Raw genomic sequence first — 24,867 nt, 5'->3', positions numbered from 1 at the left:
AAACTATGTTGTTTCCCACATTATTAGTAGCTGCTCTGCATTTTTATAAATCATCTGCCACCCTGCTTGTTCCAGTGTGGCATGAAACAGCACCATCAGCAATGCACAGCAAAGTGAACTAGTGTTAACACCACAATTGCCACCATGCAGACACTGGGACAGCAAACACATTAGCCTCCAGGGCAGATGTGTCTCAGTAATGGTACATCAATGCATAGCCATTACATAAAAGATGCACAAGAGTATACACAGTACTTATTCCATAAATTAGTTTCACCCTAAAACTATATATATATAAGTTGGGTATAAATCTGCTGTGTTGTATCTTCAAACACATACTTATGTCCTATATCCATGGTGGCGAACCTATGGCACGGATGCCACAGGTGGTATGCAGAGCCCTCTCTGTGGGCATGCGTGCCGTCGCCCCAGTCCTAGGCCTTCAGCTGGGTTTTATAAAACCGTTTCGCTTTAGGCCTCTGCCGTGTACAAAAAAAAGTTCAATCAATCAATTTCAACTTCTCGCGGGGAAAAAAGTTCTCGCAAAGTTGGAATTGATTGATTGAACTTTTTAGTCCCACCCAGTCTGCCGTTACCACCGCAGCCACACCCACCCAATGGGCCACATCGACCCAATTGGCCAAACTCACCCAAAGGGCCACACCCACCCGGCACCCGATGATACATAAGTGGGTTTTGGGTTGCAGTTTGGGCACTTGGTCTCTAAAAGGTTCACCATCACTGTCCTATGTCATAAAAGGTTTCTCATGCTAAGCACTATTACTTCCCAACACTCTCTGTAGTATCAGAAAAGTTTTTTGAAAATTCAGATTAAGGTAAAGAACTAAGGCTTCCCAGTTCACTGGTGGAAGGTTGTTCTGATTATTTCTCCATGAAGCAACAAGAGGTCAACCAGTACCAGTGGGTAAAATCTAGCCTCTAGTCCAGGGGTGGGCCCCGGGCCCCGGATCTGGGCCCCGGGCCTTATGTTTGACATGTCTGCTCTAGTGTAAGGAAATAAACTTGGAGCTCTTCCTGGTAATAAGCCTCTCTTAATATTCAAGGTTCCAGTGATTTCCTTTTTTTCCTTTCAGATGGGTTGCAGTTCCTTGATAATCGCAGTATGCTCCCCTTAAACTTACAATGTACTTTTACATCATGGCATTCAGTTCCCTAATTCCCCAGAGATCCATTTGAAGCTTGCTCCAAGTTCTCATAATTGTTGCAAGCTCAAAATTACTGAGCAGACCACAAGTCAATTAATGCTCTCTAGCTGACCAATCAGTGAATTCAAAAAGTGTTTTTATTTGGTGCTCTCCTCCTGTCCATGTCTGAAGTACACACTGTTGGCATTTTCTCTAGCAATTTCTCCAACAAACAATGTTGCCACAGAGCAAAGTACCATTTCTTAAAGGCACTAATTGATAGCAGCATTTCAAATATGGGGCTGAATTCTATTGGGGGGGGAGGAGAGCCTGCCTTAAATTGGGGAGATGGAGTGACAAAAGGGGTCCATCAATGGGATACCAGCTGAATTACAAGCTCTCCAGAACGCTGGCATCTTGATGGGATAATCACTTCAAGTGCAGTTTGACAGTTTGACAGCTGAGACAGACATAAATTGGCTCAGGGATGAAATCACAACGGCTTCAACATCAATTCATGAATGGGGCAAAGACCATTAGTGACTGTACCACTGCAGAACAGTGCAACATTTTGTCCCTTTTGTGTGCTCTATCCCCCTCTCTCTTGGACCGAATTCTGTTAAGAGATTCCTTTGAGTCAAGCTTGATTACTGCTGTTGAGTGGACAAATCCATGCAATCTTATGAGTCTTAATGGCTGTATTTTTGATGTTTTTTCAACTTGAGCTTACAGCTCTGAGATGTCTCGATGACCACTTATCAAAGTACTAGCTAATCTAACTTGAGTTTCTCTGAGATGATCTAAAAAAAAAGATCATGGTGGGTGGGTGGGAAGGGGTCAGCAGTATCAAGTACCAGATGTAGCTGGCACGCAACATAAAATAAAAAGATCTGGTGCTTTGATTACCCAGCTGCATTCACCATTTGATATCACAGACATCCTTTCCCTACCTTAGACACCACTACACCGACATCTGGCTAGATGCTGCTGGCTGTTTTTCTTTTTTTAAAAATAAATTTCTTCTCATCAAAACAAATGAGAACTGTACTCACTTGCCCACACAGAAATGACTGAGTTAAGCTGGGCTGAAAGAGAACATCCTGGGGTAGTAGAGTGGGCAGAGGCAAGTCACTTTACCAATTTGCCTCCTATATAAAAATCTTTTTAAAGTAAAAGTCAAATTAAAGTCAATGGAACAATTCTCTGGTAGCATCTCTCGGGCTGCAGTTCATCCCATACATGTCATATCCTTATAGCAGTTACAATGCTTCTGAATTAAGGTTTTTTTTTTTAAAGCTATTTTGGTGCCCTTTTGGAAAAGACAAATTAGTTTAAATGTGAAATAAAATGTGCACATTGCCACCAAGTTATCGCTACCTTTATCTCCATTCCTCCTCCAAATATTTTCTCCTTTGTTTAAATTGTTTAATTTTTAAACTCACTGAGACAGGGACTGATGTCATTTTATCAAGCACCATGTGTAGTGCTAGTATTATATTTTTAATGGCTGTGCCTAGGTGCTGAACTTTATGTATGAGGAAGTCTTCCTCAAGCCTTTTCTGATTATTATTAGAAAACTCTGCTTCATAGGATGGCTTTTGGCCTGGTCTTTTCTTATTGTAATAGCCAAGGACAGATAGCCCTAATGGGCACCTTCCAGGTATCTTTAGACTATAATATCCATAATTCCCAGCCAGCCTCGTTCATACTTGAGGAATTCTGCTAATATCAAAACATCTAGATTGCACAAGTCTGAGTGTTCCAGGCTATTTTTAATTTCCTTTTGGTTTGCTTATTTGCCATACTATCTCCTTATATTCCTGTATGAATTTATACAAACACGATTAATAGTTATTTAATTCTTCTGCAATTCTTTGTGTCCTCTCCGCCCGGTTTCTTCTGGTTTGTTGCTTCTTTTCTAACGACTATACTTAATGACTTTCATTATATTTTATTCTAAGGTGTCTTGAATTCTTAGAAAAGAAGGGATATGCATCTCAAAAAGGAATAAAATATTTGACCCGTTATTTTTCTGTTTAAGATTTTGTTGAGTTTAGGAGCCCTTACACATAGTGGTGTTCTGGTTTTGGGCAGTGGTTAAGGCTCCAGGCTAGAAAGCCAGAGGTTGTGGAGTTCTAATCCTACCTTAGGCAGTAAACCAGATGAGCACATTGGACAGTCCCTCCTCTCAGCCCTGGGAAGGAGGCAATGACAAACCACTTCTGCAAAATCTTGCCAAGACAACTGCAGGGAATTGTCCAGGCAAAGCAGGTAACAAGACCTGGCAATGGTTAAGAAAGAGACAGGGGTTAACTCTGGCTGCACAAGACCAAGCCTTAAGGACAAATGTATGCTAAGCCAGAATTGAAAAGACGGCAAGTGACAGGAAATGCCACCTTTGCAAAGAAGCTAAAGGAACAGTGGGCCACCTAGTCAGCTGCTGCAAGAAGACTGCACAGACAAACAATGGCATGACAAAGTGTCAACAAAGGTGCACTGGAATATTTGTAAGAAATACTATTTGCCTGCAAGCAAGAATTGGCAGGACCACAAAATAAGACAATACAATAGAAACTAAAGAAACTAAAGGGACTTTAGAAGTCAAACAGACAACCATTTGCCACATAACACCCCAGACTAGTACGAAAGACAAAAAGTCTGGATAGGATTTGGGTAGCAGTAAAATGGCCAAAAAAAAAATCAAAAGATAGTACCAATACTAATAAGCTCTTTAGGTGCAATCCCAAAACCTCTGGAGCACCACTGGCAAAACTCCTATCAGTCCATTTCAAAAGGCTGCTTTCCTTGGAAAAACTTATATCGGGTGAGAATACCTTTAACACCACCAAACAATATCTGCCTATCCAGGTCCTTGAAAAGGACTCGACAGGTAGATGAATAATGCCAGATCCAGTCTAAACATATGGGTGACTATGCCACCAATCATAATAATATAGAAACCACACTATCTCTACACATAAAAACAAATTAACACGCAGAAGAATCACATTCCAGAGAGACTTCTCACTTACTCCAGTAGAGTTTTTTCCCCCAAAGTAAGTTAGGATAACATTATGTACTTATGTACTTAGTTGCTAGTGATTACATTTAAATAATAATGGATTGTGAACATTCAACACCAAGGGATTCAAAATTTCTAAATATATTGAATAAGTTTCAGTCTGTCTGTCTGTCTGTTACCTTTAATCATGAGATGAGGAAAGTAAGAGGAAAGAAGTGGGTGAAAGTACAATTTCGTACAACCTCTGAGGAGATGTTTATGAAGTCCCAAGGTTGTAGCAAGAATAAAATATTCCACCCTTTACTCCTCAAATACGGAACAAGTAGAAAGTAGGAATTTGCCTTTTGCTAACACCTAACCAAGCCAAATTGATAATCTGTGGCATTATTTTTCCGAAATGATTAGAAAAGAATATGGGAGGGAAAAGAAGAGTTTGGCGTTCTTACGGATACGAACCTTCACAAAGAAAAAAACAAAACAAAACCCTGCTCTCTGAGGATTCGGTAATGTTCCGGCTTCCAGTTCAGGAAGGGTTAAAACTATCACACGATATCCACCTCAAATCCCCATGATACCAAATATGATGCAATGGAACACAAGGAGAAAGACACTGGAATCAATTAATTCATTAGCGCCCCCTTCCTCGTGTTTCTTGTCTGGGGAGAAGCAAATCAAGAAGACCCAGGGGAAGCACAGACCTTTTGTGCCTGGGATAATCACTCCCAAAGAGCACTTTAGTAAGTCACTCTGTTAAGGAGATTTGTTGGCATTATTCCATAATCAGCCAGTCTGGACGCCAGAAAGGTGATGGGTCTGTGGGCTATGCCTGCAGCAAGACATGTTTGCAGCTGCAGCGGGAAGAAGGCTCTCTCAGACACGCCTTTAAAAGGCTACACCAGCCTCTGCGGGTTCTTCCCAAATCCCCATTGGGACTTCCTTAATAATCTAGACACCCCCCCCCCCTTGGGAAGCCTAGAGTATTTGCCTTCTTCCTCACACGCACAAATTAAGAGAGGGTAACTTTAAATAGTAAGAATTAGGGTTCACCCCCACTGCTCCCCCTAGAGGAGAGCTGAGGGCAAGCAGCTAATTGGCTGTTCCTTTTTCCTCCAGGAGGAGCATGAACTGTCAATAAACTTAACTTGGGTCTCCACAGCCAATACCAATGCTTGCCAGCAGGGCATTTCTCAACCCATCTGCTATTTCCCAAGGTGAAATGTCCCTCAATACTACAGTAGACCTTGTCAGGGTTAGAACTAGGGTTACCAGACATTTTGGCGGTCTGGATTTTTGCAGCTTAGCTCAATGAACCCCAGGTACAGAGACTTCTCCTGGTCAATTGTGGATTGGGTGTTCATAGGCTTGTAGGAAAAAAAAGAGCAAGCTTCTTCAGAGTTTAGGAGGGGAAAAAAATCAAACAGGTGGCCACAGAGCAAAGACAAAGCTTAACTCCTCCCCTACATGACTAACTGACATTGTTTGGGGGGGGGGATCACTTAGTTAGGGGTGTATACCTCCTTTATACTGGGGAAAAAATGCAATCGCAGGAAAGAGGCCTCATATCTAGAAGCTCTTGATCTGCAACTGAAATATACGGCTCAGGACACGAAGAAGGATTAGAAACATGAGGTTATTTTTTTTTTATCCAGGTGGTGAATGTTTGATATCCCCGGAAAAGCGTGCTGAGGGCAGGCTTCTCAGCCGACGAAATCAATCACCCACCGGCGGGGAGTAAGCTAAAAGCCACTGGGCCAACAACGAGTGCCTGCTTCCCCTCTGTCCTTCAGTCTGTTTGCAGCAGGTGCCCCTGCGTTGGACAGCCTCTTCTGACTCCGTTGCCAAGCGCATTCGCTGCCAAAAATCACTGCTCTTCTCTGCACCTTCGCGTCTCTCTCTCTCTCCCCCCCCCCGCCACCTCCACAACTGCCCCCGCATCCCAACGCGACGGGGAAAGGGAAGCAGACAAAAGGGATCTTGTGCCTTTAAGGCCTCCCGCTTGGCGATCCCCGGTCGGGAGCGCACAGAGTGGGGCGAGCCTTGTGGATCCGGGCTAGAGGGCGTTTACCCTGGACAACGCGGGAGGAGGGGACGGGCCCAGAGCGAGCGAGCGAGCGAGCAAGCAAGCCAGCAGGAATGGAGAAGAGACGAAGGCGGCGAGCGGGGGACACGCTGTAAACACAGAGCGAGGGCTAGGAAGAAAGAGCTGCTGGGCAGGGGACGGCGCCTGCTTCTTCCCGCTGCCCCGCGAGGAGGGCCCAGCCTTTCCACAAAGATCGCTTGGCCACTGCGAGGTGAATTGAGGGAACGGTGGGAGGCGAACGGGTGCAACTGCGGCTCCCGAGCGCGCAAGGAGCCGAAAGATCTGACCCGAGAGGCGCCCGCTCTGCGCCTCTGGAGCCATGGAGCCGAGGCAGGGGGACAGGCGGCTCTGGAGAGGCCCGGGCCTTTGGGAAATGCCCAAGCTCGAGAAGGATGAGAAAGGACGAGGAGAGGAGAGGGGCGGGTTGGGGGGGGGGAGTCGTTAGGCCGTCTCTCCCTCGACTCGGAGGATTGCGGGCGGCAACGGCGGGCTTCGGGTGGGTGGGGAAGAGTCTTAGCTACAAGCCTCTGGTGTCCGGGCGCTCGACAGGCCGGGAGGTGCGGAGACCGCAAGGAAAGGGGCGTGAGGACGCACCTGTACAGCACACGGACTCCAGGCCCTCGGTAGGCGCCGTAGTTGCTCAGCGCCGGGAAAGTTCCCTTGCTGCAGCCCCCGACTGGATGGGCTTGCAGGGTTTGTATCAAGTACACCGGTGTGTGTAAGTCCCCGTTCTCTTTGGATTCGGACGTTACAGGCGAAAAGGCTTTGCCTGGCGGGCTAGGAATACTAATTCAACTCGTTTGCATCAGAAGGGGGTGGGGGCGGGAGGGAGGGGAGGGAGACCCTCGCACGTCTGTTCTGTCTGTCCGTCTCCCGTCGCTTTTGTGGTTCCTTCCCTCCCCCGCCCTTGATTTTTCTGGGATGCCTCAATAAGGGATGGTTGGAGCCAGAAAATGGGCCTAAGCTCTTTCAGCTTCTAGGTAAGTAACTTACCTAGAGGAGGAACAGGTGGGCTTTCCTGAAGCTTTTTTCTACTTCTGGGTTGCTTTCTGGCTGTTCTGCATATGCCTCCTGCAAAGAGGAGGGGGGAATGAGTGAAGGAAAGGATTGTGCCATGCGGAGCTTTCCCCTATGCCAGGGGTAGGCAACCTCGGCTCTTTTATGACTCATGGACTTCAACTCCCAGAATTCCTGAGCGAGCCAAGCTGGCTCAGGAATTCTGGGAGTTGAAGTCCATGAGTCATAAAAGAGCCGAGGTTGCCTACCCCTGCCCTATGCAATATTGCAAGCCGCCAGGCAGGAGGACCTGAGGGGTGGGAGAGAAAGAGTGTTGACCTGTAACCTGCACTTCTGTGCGTTGGGGAACTTGCTTGCAGGCCTGGTGTGTACTCTGCCACAAAGAAGTTTAGGGTGTTTCTGTGTGTCCTGGCTTTTCTCCCAGAGCTCAAAAGGGTGAACCTCTATGTGTCTCAAGAATGGATCCACCCAAGCTACTGTACAGGTAGTCCTCAACTTGCGACCACGATTGAGCCTGAAATTTCATGTTACAAAATGAGAAATTAAATTAATTTTGCCCCATTTTATGACTTTTCTTGCCATGTTTGTTAAGTGAATCGTTGCAGTTGTTAAATTAGTGACACCGTTGTTAAGTGAATCTGGTTTCCCCAATGACTTTGCTTGTCCAAAGGTTGCAAAAGGAAATCACATATCCCGGAACATTGCAACTGTCATAAATGTGAGTCAGTGGTCAAGCATCCGAATGTAAATCACGTGACCATGGGGATGCTGCAATGGTCAGTAGTGTGAAAAATGGTCATAAGTCACTTTTTTCAGTGCTGTATCTTGTACACACACACTTAGGCCCAGACCAGCTACTGTTGCAGTTCAATCACTGTTGGTATTCTTATTGTATTATTTGATTTTTATTTTATTTTTTCTGCATTTGGGGGAGTGACATTTCTTGCTGGGAGAACTGAATTCTGAGATGTTGCTATTTTAGTGTTATTTAGTTGTGGCCATTTTTCCTCTCTCAAAGCTTGCATCTGCCACTTTAGTCTGCACAGCACCCCCTGGCCTATATCTGTAGCCTGCCACGAAGCTGTACTTGTCTCTTACTCGGCTGCTGTGTCCTACAATGGAGGTGGTTTGGCCAGAGTCCTGATGGACTAGGATGGGGTTATTCTGCCTGGACTCAAAGGGGACAGGAAGAGGGGCTGTATCCTGATGTGTTCCCCGGGTGCCCGTGATAGAAGGGTGCTGCCATAACATTGTTCCCATCTCCCAGAATAGATGGAGACAACAGTTTTGTTGAACGGTATTGGAATCATTCTCTGAAGAGGCCGAAGCTAAAACCAGCCCTGGTTTTGGCTGACAGTCAAGACAAATAGTTTGAAAGAGAAAACTATTCCAGTTTGGTTTCATGCTGAATCGCAAGTTTGGCTGCTGAAAGGGGCAATGCTGGGAGATGCTTTTCCCTCCACATAAATGCAGAACTTTAAAATCCATTGGGTCACACACTGGGATAAACCCCCTGGAAGCTAGAGAAGAACTGAGTTATTGGTTTAAGGAGTTAATTCAGGCCTTCTCAAAGCTCTGCCTTATCCCCCTGAAAAGGACAAATCAAGGTGTGTGAGCATTCCTTGTGAATAAAACTAACAAAGCAGCTGTGATTTGGGACAATTTGGACTGATAGCCAGCTCTCAAAGTATGATTAGGTTTTTTTCTTGCTTGAGCTTTTTGAGACGAAGCGTGAGTTCAGAGCTTTGACAAGTGTTTTTCAGTTCTGCTTGCAGAAGTTCCTTGTGTCTCCCTGGGGCCTCCCAATCCGTAGCTTGAGAACTCCCAAAGTAAGCAGTTGGATTTCGGTAGAGCTCTTAAGTATAAGGATCCTTTTACCTCTGGTTGTTGCTCTCTGTTGCAAAGGATCAGATGAGCGAGCAAATGAAGGAGATGGGATGGGGAAGAGTTTTTGTATCTTCTGGATTATATAGACTGTTTTTATATCGCAATTTTCTCAGCCGGGAAATATTTCAGTTTTATGGACTTCAACTCCCAGAATTCCCAGATAACAGCCCCTTTTGAAAGTTTGGGGAGCTGACACCCACATATCTGAAGGATGTTGAAGAAGGCTGTAATGGGTTTAGTTATCTCTTCTAGCACAATATGTTGGGGGAAAGGGACTTGCCTTTTTTGATCAGGAGATTTATTACAGGTATTAGTAAATTTATTTCTCTGCATTCTCACCCTCCCCTTTTTCAGTGGGAATAAATGATAGTTAAGTTTCAGGATCCAATCTGGGTCAGTCACCGGGTAGATTGGATCCTGCAACATTATCCTGGGACACACATATTCATCTTCATTTGTGATAATTATTTTCTGTGAGAGAAAGTGAAAGCATACAGGTTGGAGAGCCCTTCTTGTAATGCTTCTAGTCTGTAAAGGCTTTAGAGCAGGGGTGTCAAACTCAATTTCATTGAGGGCCGCATCAGCATTGCAGTTGCCCTCAGGGGGCCGGGTGGGTGTGGCCTGGGTGGGCATGGCCTACTGGGTAGGCGTGGCTAGAGTGTGTATGGCCTACTGGGTGGGCGTGGCCAGCTCTGCATCGTTCGCATCAAGGGTGCCTATGGGGGCCTGGGCAGGAGTGGGACAGATCTGAGGGTCTCTGGCAGAAGGAGGGTCTCTGGGCCAGGGCCAAGGCAGTGGGGGCCGTTCCCTCACTGTTTCCAGGATGGCTTCACGGGCCGCATGAAACCACTTCGCGGGCCGGATCCGGCCCCCGGGCCTTGTGTTTGACATGTCTGCTTTAGAGGAAAGATGGCCCTAAATTTAAGATGGCATCACCCTAGATATTAAAACTTTATTGTCTGCACTACATGTGGTCCTCAACGTACGACCACAATGAAGCCCAAAGTTTCCACGGCTAAGCAGGACATTTGTTAAGTGAGGTAGGCCCGGTTTTACGATAGGTTTTTTTTTTTGCCACAATTGTTAAGCAAAATCACTACAGTTTTTGTGTGGTTGTTAAGCAAAACTGCTTTCCCCCATTGACTTTGCTTGTCAGAAACCACTTGAGAAGGTTACAAATGGTGATCACATGACCCCGGGACAGTGCAACTGTCATAAATTTAGTTATCAAGTATCTGATCACATGGCCACGGGGATGCTGCAGCATAAGTGTGAAAAACAGTCATGAGTCATTTTTTCCAGTGCTGCTGTAACTTCAAACGGTCACTAAATGAATGGTTATAAGTCAAGGACTACCTGTATATATTCTCAGTGAAACTGAGATAAGCCATTCTGTTTCAAAGGTAAATAGGTGAAGTGAAGCACACTAGTCTTCTTTTCAGGTTAGACAATAGTTGCCTTTCTCTGTATGTCTTCATGGCCCTTTCTTGGTCTAATAGAATGTTTGTCTCATAAGTTTTTGGACCTGAGGAACTGAGAACTTGGTCCTCCTGTCAATCAGTCCTACTTGATTTTGCCCTTCTCTAAACCTTCTCTTCGTGCTGCTTAGATTATGATTGTGAAAAAAGTAAGGTTCTACATTTAGGCAAGAAAAACCAAATGTACAGGTATAGTATAAGGGGGTACCTTGCTCAATAGTAGTAACTGTGAGAGGGATCTCGGAGTCCTAGTGGACAATCACTTAAATATGAGCCAGCAGTGTGCTGCAGCTGCCAAAAAAGCCAACACAGTGCTAGGCTGCATTAACAGAGGGATAGAATTAAGATCATGTGAAGTGTTAATACCACTTTACAATGCCTTGGTAAGGCCACACTTGGAATACTGCATCCAGTTTTGGTCACCACGATGTAAAAAAGATGTCGAGACTCTGGAAAGAGTACAGAGAAGAGCAACAAAGATGATTAGAGGTCTGGAGGCTAAAACATAGGGAACGGCTGCTGGAATTGGGTATGTGTAGCTTAATGAAGAGAAGGACGAGGGGTGACATGATAGCAGTGTTCCAATATCTCAGGGGCTGCCACAAAGAAGAGGGAGCCAAGCTATTCTCCAAAGCGCCTGAAGGCAGGACAAGAAGCAACGGATGGAAACTAATCAAGGAGAGAAGCAACCTAGAACTAAGAAGAAACTTCCTGACAGTTAGAACAATTAACCAGTGGAACAACCTGTTTCCAGAATACTGGAAGTTTTTAAGAAGAGACTGGACAGCCATTTGCCTGAAATGGTATAGGGTTTCCCTGCCTGAGCAGGGGGTTGAACTGATGACCTCCAAGGTCCCTTCCAACTTTAATATTATGATTATGATTGTGATCATACATTGGACAGCCAAAGCATTCTTCAAAGCTGTTGATGAAATCAAACTAAATATCTCTCTTTCTGCAGGGCTTGCCCGTGAGGCATTTAATGATGGCCTTTTCTCCATAGGATGAAGGATGTTCCAAGCCCCTCTTATTTCACCCTTAAGACTGAAGTCAGTTTTGTGGTGGCTGGGTTCAGTCAGAGTAGTTACCAGATCAACTAAATAATTGCTAAATGTTTACATACAATATGCTAAGCTTGGTTAATTTTAAGCTTGGTTGTATGTATATAGTGTATAGTTTTGTGTGTGTGTGTGTGTGTGTGTGTGTGTATGTATATGTATATATATGCTAGTCTTACCCCTACTTTAAGTCTTTAAGTTTCCATCTAAAGCACTCCATATGCTAAAAGGCCAGATAGGGAGTGGAAAAGCAGATTAGTTAGGACTTCTGCTCCACATCCTACTTTCTGTTCTCTCCAGACCTTGCAGAGGAGATTTAGGGGTCAAGGCACTATACAGTGTTTGATTACTCTGTTAAAGTTGAATGCAGGGGCATGGCTTAAATTGGATTGGAATGTTGAGATCTGTCTTTTGGGATGAAGATAACATTAGCATCGTGATAACTGTTTTGTTACAGCAACCTCTGGATGTACAGCTGATTGTTGGCTGGCTGTATTAGATTCTACCCAGGATATTGAAGGGTTATAAACTAAAGGTAGTCACTGCTGGTGGTCTTGTTCAAAGTAAGTCTGGGGAAAAAAAGTTAGGACCTCCAGTATCCTAGCAGTTGACTGAATTCATAGTTTATCTGAGAATCATTTTCTTAATGGTGTACTTGTTGCAACGAGGGTAATCTGCATTATTTTACTTTTGTGTACTGTCTATCTCCTGCAGTGTGAGTGTGGGTATGTGGGAAGGGTAGGGAAGGACAGAATACATAAGTAGACAATTCTACGTAGAAATGTCTGCTTGGATATAAAGGAAGCAAGCTATCTGTTCAAAAAAATGGGAAGGAAATATGCGAAGAGAGTTGTGGATGGTTAGGACGCTGACCTTGTCGATCAGAAGGTCGGCAGTTTGGCCGGTCGAATCCCGAGTGCCGCGTAACAGAGTGAGCGCCTGTTACTCGTCCCAGCTTCTGCCAAACTAGCAGTTCGAAAGCACGTAAAAATGCAAGTAGAAAAATAGGGACCACTCCAGTGGGAAGGTAACAGCGTTCCGTGTGCCTTTGGCGTCTAGTCGTGCCGGCCACATGACCACGGAGACGTCCTTGGACAAGCACTGGCTCTTCGGCTTCGAAATGGAGATGAGCACCGGCCCCTAGAGTCGGAAACAACTAGCACGCATGTGCGGGGGAACCTTTACCTTTACCTTTTATGGAGTTGTTGGGAGGGGGAAAAAAACCAAAACCTTTTGCTTTGAGTTCCAGAGAATGAGTACAGCTGGTACTTCAGCCAGGGAATGGAAACTAATGTGTGACCAGCTGACAGTTTGTCTTCTTCCTGCAGGTTGCAGCCTCAGCTTGATGAAGAGGAAATAAGAAAGCTGACACTGAGGGTGCTCCCTTACGGAGACCCATGTCGCCTCATTGTGCCCTATTCCTAGGGGCCTTCCAGGTACTGGGGCTTCCCCAAGGCCGAACCAATGGTCTGTCTTGCTGACAGGGATATATATATATATCCTTTGTTGTTTGAGAATCCCTTGCAGAGTCACATTCTGGGAGAGAAGCATTTTTTACCCCACAGGTGTTAAAACTCTCCTCTGTGGAACGTCTTGATGCTTTTTGCCCAGAATCTGACATTTGGCAAGGTCTTGTCGCTTCCTGCCATCCTGGGTCAGGTTTTCCCTGGCTATGTCTCCTGCCCTCCTGTCTTTTGTCCCTGGGCCGCCACCTTCTTGTACTGGGAGTCAAAAGGACTTCAGCTGAAAACATTCCACAGAGAAAGAAAGCAGCAGATCTGTTGGCTACCGGGGCTTCATGCATGCAAAAGGCCTGGACTCTGCAAGGGAATGGGAATGGAAAGGGACCTCCTTGCCACCCAGTTGCACTTCAGAACAGCGGTGGAAGCTGTTCTGCCCGCTGAATTGTTTGGGGAATAGCGTGCACCTTGTTCTCCTGGAGCAGGGGTAGGCAACCTCGGCTCTTTTATGACTCGTGGACTTCAACTCCCAGAATTCCTGAGTCAGCTGACTCAGGAATTCTGGGAGTTGAAGTCCATGAGTATAAAAGAGCCGAGGTTGCCTACCCCTGTCCTGGAGCAAAGAGATCTTTCCAAAGCTTCTTCTAACCTTTTGCCCTTTTCCCGCAGTATGTCCTGGTTTAGTGGCATCCTGGTGCCCAAGGTGGATGAGCGGAAGACTGCTTGGGGGGAGCGCAATGGGCCCAAGCGCCATCGCCCAGCACTTTGTGGCCCACGCTACATGAGCTGCCTACAGGACCAAGAGCTGGAGCGCAGAGGCAGCGGTGCGCTGGGGTTGAACTGTTCTTGGCAGGAAGACCACTATGGCAGGAAGCAACCACCATCACTTCTGCCTGGTTCTGGAACTGGAGATTTGGGGCTGAAAGCTGTGGACCTGGGATTTGAGGATGGTGGTGGCAGCATGGTGGTTGAGGCCAAGGGGCTGTCTGCCAGCGATTGCGGCTGGCGCCTCCTGCAAGTGTTCCGCTCTAAGCGCTTCCACTCAGCCAAGTTGGAGCGTCTCTACCAGCGCTACTTCTTCCAGATGAACCAGAGTTCACTGACGGTGCTGATGGGTGTCTTGGTGCTAGCGTGTTGCATCATGCTTCTCTTCCACTGTGTGCCTGGCACTCCCAACGTGTCCTACACCGCTGCCCTTGCCGTGGCTGCTACCCTCTTCCTCTCCCTGATGGTCCTCTGCAATCGGACTGGCTTCCACCAGAACTGCATGTGGGTGGTGAGCTATCTGGTCATCGTGGCACTGTGTGGAGTGCAGGCTTTGGGCACTCTCCACGTCTCACCACGAAGTGCCTCCGAGGGGGTCTGGTGGAGCATCTTCTTCATCTACATCATCTACACCCTTCTGCCCGTGCGCATGCGGGTGGCAGTGCTGGCTGGAGCCTTGCTAGCTGTCCTTCACCTGGTGATTTCTTGGTACCAGAACAGTACAGACTCCTTCGTTTGGAAGCAGGTATGGGGGAAAGTGGGCCTGAGGGAAGAGATGGCGGAGCTCCTTGGTGATAAAAAGATAAACGTGTAACTGGTGGATGAGACAGAATGGAAACCCTGTACTAATTGAAGATGCTTTGTTGAAGGATATCTAATGCCTTTGGTGTTGAAGAAAGGCTATAAAAATTGGTCTGTCTAGAGGTGGTAAAAACATGTTAAGGGGAGCAGGCAAGCAAAACTGAAGTCCTCCCATCAAGCAAAATGAATGAATGAAGAATGAATGAGAGCCCTTGAATAATATGAGGGGAGGCAAGTTCTGTGACCTTTCCCCATCCCCACAATCACTCCGATTGTGGATGGAGCTAAGTGGAATTTGCATATCCTCTATTCCATTGAACAAAGCTTGATCTCTGGATTTTGGTGATTAATACATTTGAACTTGCTTTTATTTACTGCTGTATATTGTCTCGGTTCCTGATTCTCCTTTCCTCACAGAAGTTTGATGATAGCAAAAGTTTGCCTAGAAATCCATATAGCTGGAATTGGCACTACTGAGGTAGCTGTAGCGTTCACAACATCTCTACTTATTGTTCTGAAAAAAGTGTTTTTTAAGCTGATGGCTGGATGATTGAAGAGCCCATTTGTGTAAACCTGTCATGTTGCTTTATCTCCTTTATTATTACAGTACAATGAATTCTACATATGTACCAATTTCTCCTGTTCCATCCATCCATTTTTTTTCTTTAACTTCCCCATTGTTTTCACAGTGCCACCCTTCTGATCTTATCTATATTCTGGAGGAATTAAGAAATGTTTTAATAATGTGGATGAGAACAGTTTGTATAAGGAAAAAGGCCTATGTCATTCAATGCTGCTGCAGGCTAAACAGAAAATGCTTCCTGACCTGTTCTGTATATTGATGGGTGGTCTGGCAACCCCACCCTAAGTGTTATCATAACTGGAGGGTCAATGTGGTATAACCTGATTGAGGATAAGCCCATTGGCTCTGGAAAGCATCAGATTATGAAAATTTGTTTTTGGATTGGTTCTGTACTACAGGAAGCCTTGACTTATCGCTATAATTGAGCCTAACATTTCTGTTGTTAAGCAAGACAGTTGTTAAGTGAGCTCTATTTTATGACTTTTCTTGACATACTTGACATACACTGCAGTAGTTAGTAATGTGGTTGTTAAGTGAATCTGCCTCCCCCATTGACTTTGCTTGTCAGAAGCTCACAAAAGGTGATCACATGACCCCAAGACACTAAGCCCGTCATAAATATGATCCAGTTACCAAGCATCTGAATTTTGATCATGTGACCATGGGATGGTGCAACAGTGATGAAAAATGGCCACAAGTCATTTTTTTTCAGTGCTGTTCTAACTTCAAATAGTCACTAAATGATTGATTGTAAGTCGATGTAGTGAGTACTACCTGCACTCAGTTGAATTAAAGGCAGACTATATCTTTCAGTGTGCACATCTGGACAGAAAATGTGAAAGTTTAGCAAGAGCTATGTTAACACGTAGTTGATCACCCACCCATTTGTGCTTTTGTTGTTCCTCCTAAAAAGCAGCAACAGAATCTCCCCCTTTCTTTAGATGATTTATCCTTTTGAAAGCTGTCAAATTCAGGCTCTTGAAAATTGCACAGGTACACTGCAATTAAGATGTTCTAAAGCTACTGAACATTCTCCTTCAACACGAATCATTAAAATGGTGGTGGCAAAGGCTTCGGCTAGGAATAATGCAATACTCGAACACATAATGTATGCGTAAAGAGGGAGAAGATGGCAGAAAGGGAATGAGCCACAAGTGTGTGTGTGGGAGGCTGCACAGAGCAATGATCTGATGCTCTTGTGATGACATACCTGTGTTGCTGTACTAAGATGAGTTCTCAAAGGCTTAAAAAACACTTCCGATTTACAGCTTGTTCTCTCCGTTCCCTCCAAACCAGGAGCTCTGCAGCTTTTTCACTAGTTGCAGATGCAGGGTGATTTTTTTTTATTATTATTCTGAGGATAGATAGTAAAATGCTTATTAATCAAATATTGTAACAGGGAAGGGGGGGTATTCAGTCCTGCAAAATTTTCATCTTCTTACCCAAATCCCCCTTTATTCCTGTGCCTTATTGTAAATGAACTAGATGTAAGATTTCAGTATTATTCTGATCCTAGAGCAGGAATGTTTTCTTACTGGAAGCAAAGGCCAATCCAACCAGCTCCCAATGACCCTCCCTTAGGGACAGCTGGTAAATATAGTAAATGTTTCTGAAGAGGCTAGGTATCTGGGAAGGGTCAAATCCAAGGCCATCAAAGCATTCCCACAACTTCCAGATCTAAAATATAAGAAAGTGTTTACTGAACTATGCTATGGAACGGAGAAAGAATCTAATTCTTTTAAAGGCAAACCAACAGGACTGATACTTTCCCTGTGGAGTTACTCACATGATTACTCCAGTGTTGCACATTGTTAGCTGGTTAGATTCAATAAAGTGTTTTGGGTTATGATTGTGAGCTAAGTGACAAATGTATAGGGGTAAAAAAAAACGTGGCATAAATTGGAATTATGTATGGAATAGTGTATAGCAGACGAATCTAGAAGAGAGAAGCTGGCTTGCCTCTTTTCTTCAATTCCTCAATAGGAGTAGGGAAAACTCAATTTCTCACTCTTTAGAAATTAAGAAGTAAAACATCAAAAGCTCACATCCTTTTTTTGTCCAGCAGAAAAAAAACTTGATAAATATGTTAATTATAACCCAGGGGATTTTGTCTAATGCTATTAACTGTCCAAAGTACAGTTTCTGAAGACATGTATTAATCATTCAGAGATATGGCTGACTATTGCCATGATTAAGGAAGTCTGAACTGAAGATGGAGTAATGTAGCCAGTGTCATAGTTATGGAAGTAATGAAGTTATCAGCTTATTGAAAATTGGAAGTATGGTGGCATGTCTGTTTATAGGGCCTGGTGCTACATTGCTGCCATCTCTGTATTTCTTGTTTCCTTCCAAAGGAAATTTAAGAATGTAGGTAATTAGCTAGGATGTAGCTAGTTAATTGTTAATAATAATAATTATTTTTGTTCACAGAATTGTAGCTTGGATTTTGAACAACACACTTAACAAGATTACTTAAAAGTATAGCATCTGTAGTACAGCAGAGAGTTCTGACAAAATGGGATCCACTGGAGAAGGAAATGGCAACCCACTCCAGTATCTTTGCCATGAAAACCCCATGGACAGTACCAAAAGGCAGTACGATATGACGCTGGAAGATGAGCCCCTCAGGTCGGAAGGCGTCCAATATGCTACTGGGGAAGAGCAGAGGGCTAATACTGGTAGCGCCAGAAAGAATGAAGCGACTGGGCCAAAGCCGAAAGGACGCTCAGCTGTGGATGTGTCTGGTGGTGAAAGGGAAGTCCGATGCTTAAAGATTTTTTCTCCATAGGAACCTGGAATGTAAGATCCATGAATCAAGGAAAGCTGGACGTGGTCAAACAAGAGATGACAAGACTGAACATGGACATCTTAGAAATCAGCGAACTAAAATGGACAGGAATGGGTGAATTTAATTCAGATGACCATCAGGTATACTATTACGGGCAAGAATCCCTCAGAAGAAATGGAGTAGCCTTCATAGTCATTAAAAGAGTAGGAAAAGCAATACTGGGATACAATCCCCAAAATGACAGAATGATTTCAGTTCGAATCCAAGGTAAACCATTCAATATCACAGTAGTCCAAGTCTATGTCCCAACCACCATTGCTGAAGAGGATGAAATTGATTGGTTCTATGAAGCCCTACAGCACCTTATAGAACTAACACCAAAAAATGATGTCCTTATCATCATGGGGGATTGGAATGCTAAAGTAGGAAGCCAAAAGATAACCAGAATAACAGGCAAGTTTGGCCTTGGAGTACAAAATGAAGCAGGGCACAGGCTGATAGAATTTTGTCAAGAGAATACGATGGTCATAGCAAACACTCTTTTCCAACAACCCAAGAGATGGCTCTACACATGGACATCATCAGATGGTCAACACAGAAGTCAGATTGACTATGTGCTCTGCAGGCAAAGATGGAGAAGCTCTATACAGTCAGTAAAAACAAGACCAGGAGCTGACTGTGGCTCAGACCATGAGCTGCTCATTGCAAAGTTTAGGCTTAAACTGAAGAAAGTAGGGAAAAGCACTAGGCCACTCAGGTATGAACTAAATCATATCCTTGTTGAATATACAGTAGAGGTGACAAACAGATTTAAGGAATTAGACAGAGTGCCTGAAGAACTATGGACGAAGGTTCGCAACATTATACAAGAGGTATCAACTAAAACCATCCCAAAGAAAAAGAAATGCAAAAAAGCAAAATGGCTGAGGAAGCTTTGCAAATAGCTGATGAAAGGAGGGAAGCGAAAGGCAAGGGAAAAAAAGAAAGATACACCCAATTGAATGCAGAATTCCAGAGAATAGCTAGAAGAGATAAGAATGCCTTCTTAAATGAACAGTGCAAAGAAATAGAAAACAATAGAATAGGGAGGACCAGAGATCTCTTCAAGAAAATTGGAGAGATGAAGGGAACGTTTCATGCAAAAATGGGCATGATAAAGGACCAAAATGGCAGGGACCCAACAGAGGCAGAAGAGATTAAAAAGAGGTGGAAAAATTACACAGAAGAACTATACAAGAACGAGCTTAACATCCCTGATGTTGACCATGATGAGGTGGTCACTGACCTCGAGCCAGACATCCTAGAATGTGAAGTGAAGTGGGCCTTAGGAAAGCTGAGCAACAACAAAGCTAGTGGAGGTGACAGTATTCCAGCTGAGCTATTCAAAGTCTTAAAAGACGATGCAGTAAAAGTGCTACACTCAATTTGCCAGCATATTTGGAAAACTCAACAGTGGCCACAGGATTGGAAAAGATCAGTTTACATTCCAATTCCAAAGAAAGGCAGTGCCAAAGAATGTTCAAACTATTGCACCATTGCACTCATTTCACGTGCTAGTAAAGTTATACTTAAAATCCTACAAGCTAGACTCCAGCAGTATGTGGATCAAGAACTACCAGAAGTACAGGCAGGATTTCGAAGAGGCAGAGGAACTAGAGATCAAATTGCCAACATACGCTGGATCATGGAGAAAGCTAGGGAGTTCCAGAAAAACATCTACTTCTGCTTCATTGACTATGCTAAAGCATTTGATTGTGTGGATCACAACAAACTGTGGCAAGTTCTTAAAGAGATGGGAGTACCAGACCATCTTATTTGTCTCTTGAGAAACCTATATGCGGGTCAAGAAGCAACAGTGAGAACTGGACACAGTACCACTGATTGGTTCAAAATTGGGAAAGGAGTCCAGCAAGGCTGTATACTGTCGGCCTGCCTGTTTAACTTATATGCAGAGCACATCATGAGAAAGGCAGCGCTAGATGAATCAAAAGTTGGAATTAAGATTGCCGGGAGAAATATCAACAACCTAAGATATGCAGATGATACTACTCTAATGGCAGAATGTGAAGAGGAACTAAAGAGCCTCTTGTTGCTGGTAAAGAAGGAGAGTGCAGAAGTTGGTTTGAAACTTAACATTAAGAAAACCAAGATCATGGCATCCGGCCCTCTCAATTCCTGGCAAATAGATGGGGAAGAAATGGAGGTAGTGATAGATTTTATTTTCCTGGGCACCAAGATCAAGGCAGACGGGGACTGCAGCCAAGAAATTAAAAGACGCTTGCTCCTGGGGAGGAAAGCCATGACAAATCTAGACAGCACACTAAAAAGCAGAGACATCACCCTGTCAACAAAAGTGCGTATAGTCAAGGCTATGGTCTTCCCAGTTGCAATGTATGGCAGTGAAAGTTGGACCATAAGAAAGGCTGAACACCAAAGAATTGAGGCCTTTGAACTATGGTGCTGGAGAAGACTCCTGCGAGTCCCTTGGACTGCAAGGCGATCAAACCGGTCAGTCCTAGAGGAGATCAACCCTGACTGCTCTTTAGAAGGCCAGATCCTGAAGTTGAAACTGAAATACTTTGGCTACCTAATGAGAAGGAAGGACTCACTGGAGAAGAGCCTAATGCTGGTAAAGATTGAGGGCAAGAGAAGAATGGGATGACAGAGAATAAGGTGGCTGGATGGAGTCACTGAAGCAGTAGGCGTGAGCTTAAATGGACTCCAGAAGATGGTAGAGGACAGGAAGGCCTGGAGGAATGTTGTCCATGGGGTTGCGATGGGCCGGACATGACTTCGCAACTAACAACAACAGTACAACTTTTAATCTCAGTTGTGGATTTAAAGATGGTTTTGCTGTTGTTGTTTTTTTGGGGGGGGAAGGCTTAGTGATTCCATCTTATGTTGTGTTGCCTGTTTGTTTAGTTTATTGTTTAGTGTACTGGTAAACCAGAAACAGGCTTAAGTTTGGCAGCCCAATTAAGTTTGGGTTCCATGCACCAGCCACCATGTCTTGAGTTTGCTGCACAAGATACATCCAAACAGAATTTCTTCTTTGGTGCTTTGAATTATTTTAGTTAGCTCTAGTCTAAAATAGATAATAATAATAATAATAATAATAATAATAATAATAATAATAATAATAATAATAATAATAATAAGAAGAAGAAGAAGAAGAAGAAGAAGAAGAAGAAGAAGAAGAAGAAGTTGGAAGGGACCTCGGAGGTCATGTAGTCCAACCCCCTGCTCGGGCAGGAAACCCTATACCATTTCAGACAAGTGGCTAGCCAGTCTCTTCTTAAAAACTTCCAGTGTTTGGAGCATTCACCACTTCTGGAGGCAGAAACTAAGTATATCCAGATATTCCTGAACCAGAAATCCCAATAGCTGAACTCTGCATGGCCAGCAATGAAATGCTGGTTTGTCAATACCTTCTGGGCCCAGATTGCTTTCCTCTGTTCTAATTCTTAATAGGAATGTAAATATCATTTAACAGTTTGGAGATTAACGGATTTTGGAATCTGAACTAACTTATTCAAGATTCAGTTTCCACCTATCCGAAATTCACAATGAAAAGATGCATTTACCTGCCCTGTTATTTGTAAGAGATGTTCATTTTAGCTTCCATTAAGAACTGCAGACAAGATTAGTTTGCCTCAGTAAAACTAGAGGCACTGTAGGATTTAATCTGTCTTTTATATCAGGGTTCTTCAAAGTGGTCAGTATCAATCCTCAAACAATTATTATTGCTATTATTATTCATAGTACTTTTAACATGGTATTTGTTAAATTATTTTCATATACTGTTTTGTGGGCAGAGGGGTTGATGAGCAGTTTGAAACTACTTCATGAAGGGCTTGATGAGTTGAAGAGTTTAGGGACCCCTGGTTTAGAGATATATACTTCGGCTCCATGATACTAAAAGCAGTTCTGGTCCCTTACAAAGTAAGACTGCTGGGGTTGGAGAGCCCTTCACCTTCTAGATCATGGATGTCAAACTTGCTGCATCACATGACATGTCACGACATATCACGACTTTGCATTGCCGGAGCTGAGGTGGGCGTGGCCTCTGTATGGTGTAACTGGCCCACGGGCCAGCAGTTTAACACCCCTGTATCTAGATGATGTTGGATTCCAGTTCCCATCAGCTTTAGTCAGCTGGTCTATAGGAAAGGATGGATAGCAAGTATAATCCATATTTAGGGAAGCACACATTTCACAACCTTGATTTATGGTGTAAAATGTCACCTCTCTCATGGGTGCCCAAGTACTGTAGCAGGTACAATACTATAAAATTTAGTTTTGTGTCAAGCAATAGCAAATAAAGTTTTTTTCGTTATATATATTTTTTATGTAGAACCTTTCCTGGCTTGGGGAAGATTACAGGTTTTCTTCCCTAAACCTTGTGAATTAATGTCAGTCTCAGAATTTGTCCATACTGTTGGGTGACATTTTATGAATATTGAGTATCCATCACTGTTACAGGCTCTTACGTGGAAGGAGTGGGAGTAAGCTACACCAAGAGGTATCAAGTGATAAGAACCAGTAAGTAGTTCATAGATAAATAAATAGGTCTGTGATGTTTGGTTGCCTTAATTGGCTGAAAAATGTTTATTCAGCTAGAAATGTGATCCAGCAGCAGAGTTTGTATGCATGGACACACATGCCTATATATCATGCACGTTTGTTTAGAAGCAGCAGATGGCAAGCATTATCTGAAAAGAAAGTGGAAGTTTCAAAGTTCAGTGGTATAGCAATCTATAGGTTTCCATGCACGCCTTCCAAGGTTCAATCTTTGGCCTCTCGGTTTTGTTTAACAAAAGAAGCAAGTGATAGGTGATGAGAAAGCTTCCTAAGATTCTGGAGAACTCCTCTCCAGTTAGTAGACAATGACGAGTTTCATCAGTGATAGTTAATCTGATTGCTATTTTGGAGTGCAACTCCCATAATCCTTTGTCATTGACCATGTTGGTAGAACTGGCTGAATTGGAATTAAGAATACTTGAAAACTCACTCATCGCCTACCATTAAGCTCATATGGACAAATGGTCTGAAGTGGTACAGATGAAGGCATAGTTGTATGCAAGGCATGTCCCATTTTTCTTGCAGGATAAACATACAAGATCGGCAAAGGGAAAAAAATGCTTCTGAAATATATTGAACCTCATGCAGATTTAAGTGACTAATCAGTTAAAATGCTTATCATAATTGCGTCCTTTAGATTGCATCTCTAATAATGCAGGTCTGCCGTCCTTCTGATCACTAATACATTACTTCTAGGCCAGTGATGGCAAACCTTTTAGAGACCGAGTGCCCAAAATGCAACCCCAAACCCACTTATGTATTGTTGGGTGCCAGGTGGGTGTGGCCCATTGGGTGGGCTTGGCCCATTGGGTAGGCGTGGCCCATTGGGGGTGTGTGGCCCATTGGGTGGGCGTGGCTGCAGTGGTAACAGCAGATTGGGTGGGACTAAAAAGTTCAATCAATCAATTCCAACTTTGCGAGATCTTTTTTTTCCCCACGAAAAGTTGAAATTGATTGATTGAACCTTTTTTTTCCCCCACACACAGTGGCGGAGGCCTAAAGCAAAAAGGTTTTATAAAACCCTGCTGAAAGCCTAGGACTGGGGTGACAGCGTGTGTGCCCACAGAGAGGGCTCTGCATGCCACCTATGGCATGTGTGCCATAGGTTCGCCACCACGGTTCTAGGCAAACCACTGTCTATGCAGGTCTGTCTCAGGCTTTCAAGGGCTGCAAAATGAAGCTTTTCTTAGCCTGCTACTGGACCAAAGGTTCTTATGCCCCCAGTTCATATCTTCTGAGATGGGTTGACTAGAGAGTGATAGTACATAGTACCTACTTGGGTGGCTGGAGGAGGGGCAAAAAAAATCTCTCAGATTTGCCAGTGGGCATAGGGAAAGGTCAGGGTGCTTCATTTCCCAGCATAAAATTCCTGATCATTTTTGGCTATCATACTACAACTAAGTTTCAAGACTTTAATTAATGAGCCATGGTGGTGCAGTGGTTAGAATGCAGTAGTGCAGGCTAATTCTGCTAGCGGTTCGATCTTCACCGGCTCAAGGTTGGCTCAGCCTTCCATCCTTCCAAGGTCAGTAAAATGAGGACCCAGATTGTTGGGGAGTAATATAAACTGTAAACTGTAAACCGCTTAGGGAGAGCTGTAAAGCAATGTGAAGCGGTACATAAGTCTAAGTGCTATTGCTAGTGCTATTGCCATCTGGAGTTCAAGATATGAGTTTTGTAAAAACCAAAGGACTCGGCTGTAGACCAAAGATTTAACTCAGGACTTTCTTGCTACAACTGAATCGCGTTTCTTGGGATGGTTTATCCCTTGATGCTCAGTCCTAAAGTGTGTGAAATAATTAGGCTCATACGGTATTGTTCAAAGCCATGATTGCTTAGCCAAAACTGATTAGATTTATATATTATGCTAATTGTTTGCAAACTGCACAGACTGAGTTCATTCAATATGCTAAGCCAAAACCAGACAAATCATATAATTATCGAACCATAGAATGGAAAAGTTGATTGTTACCATCTAGTCCAACCCAATGCCCAGGGCAGGGATCTATTACTACAGCATCTTCAAACCATGGTGGGTAAAACAGATTATGCCTTATTTTGTTGTGTAAACTCAGTTAATGACTTCAAACAGTAATGGCGTATGTAGGTCTTCTTACATTGTTCTGTCATCCTTTGCTGAAGCAAATCCAGATGCTGGATTGTAGCTACTGAAATTACAATTAGCTAAATCTTGTGTATTTG

The 24,867-nt window shown here is 43.9% G+C and overlaps 1 protein-coding gene across 1 annotated transcript in view; it reads left to right on the top strand.

The window, feature by feature from the left end:
* Positions 1–6,252: 6,252 nt before the first annotated feature.
* ADCY6 (adenylate cyclase 6) overlaps positions 6,253–24,867 on the top strand; it is a 70,783-nt gene continuing 52,168 nt past the window's right edge. The window contains exons 1-3 of the mRNA XM_083352429.1: positions 6,253–6,458; positions 13,016–13,123; positions 13,817–14,657. Of these exons, the coding sequence (XP_083208555.1) occupies positions 13,818–14,657 (840 nt within the window). The 5' untranslated portion in view covers positions 6,253–6,458; positions 13,016–13,123; position 13,817. The remainder of the gene's footprint in view (positions 6,459–13,015; positions 13,124–13,816; positions 14,658–24,867) is intronic.

This window comes from Vipera ursinii (genome assembly GCF_947247035.1).
Source record: "Vipera ursinii genome assembly, chromosome: 2".
In the NCBI taxonomy this organism is placed as follows: Eukaryota; Metazoa; Chordata; class Lepidosauria; order Squamata; family Viperidae; genus Vipera; species Vipera ursinii.
This window is presented reverse-complemented; position numbering and strand designations above follow the sequence as displayed.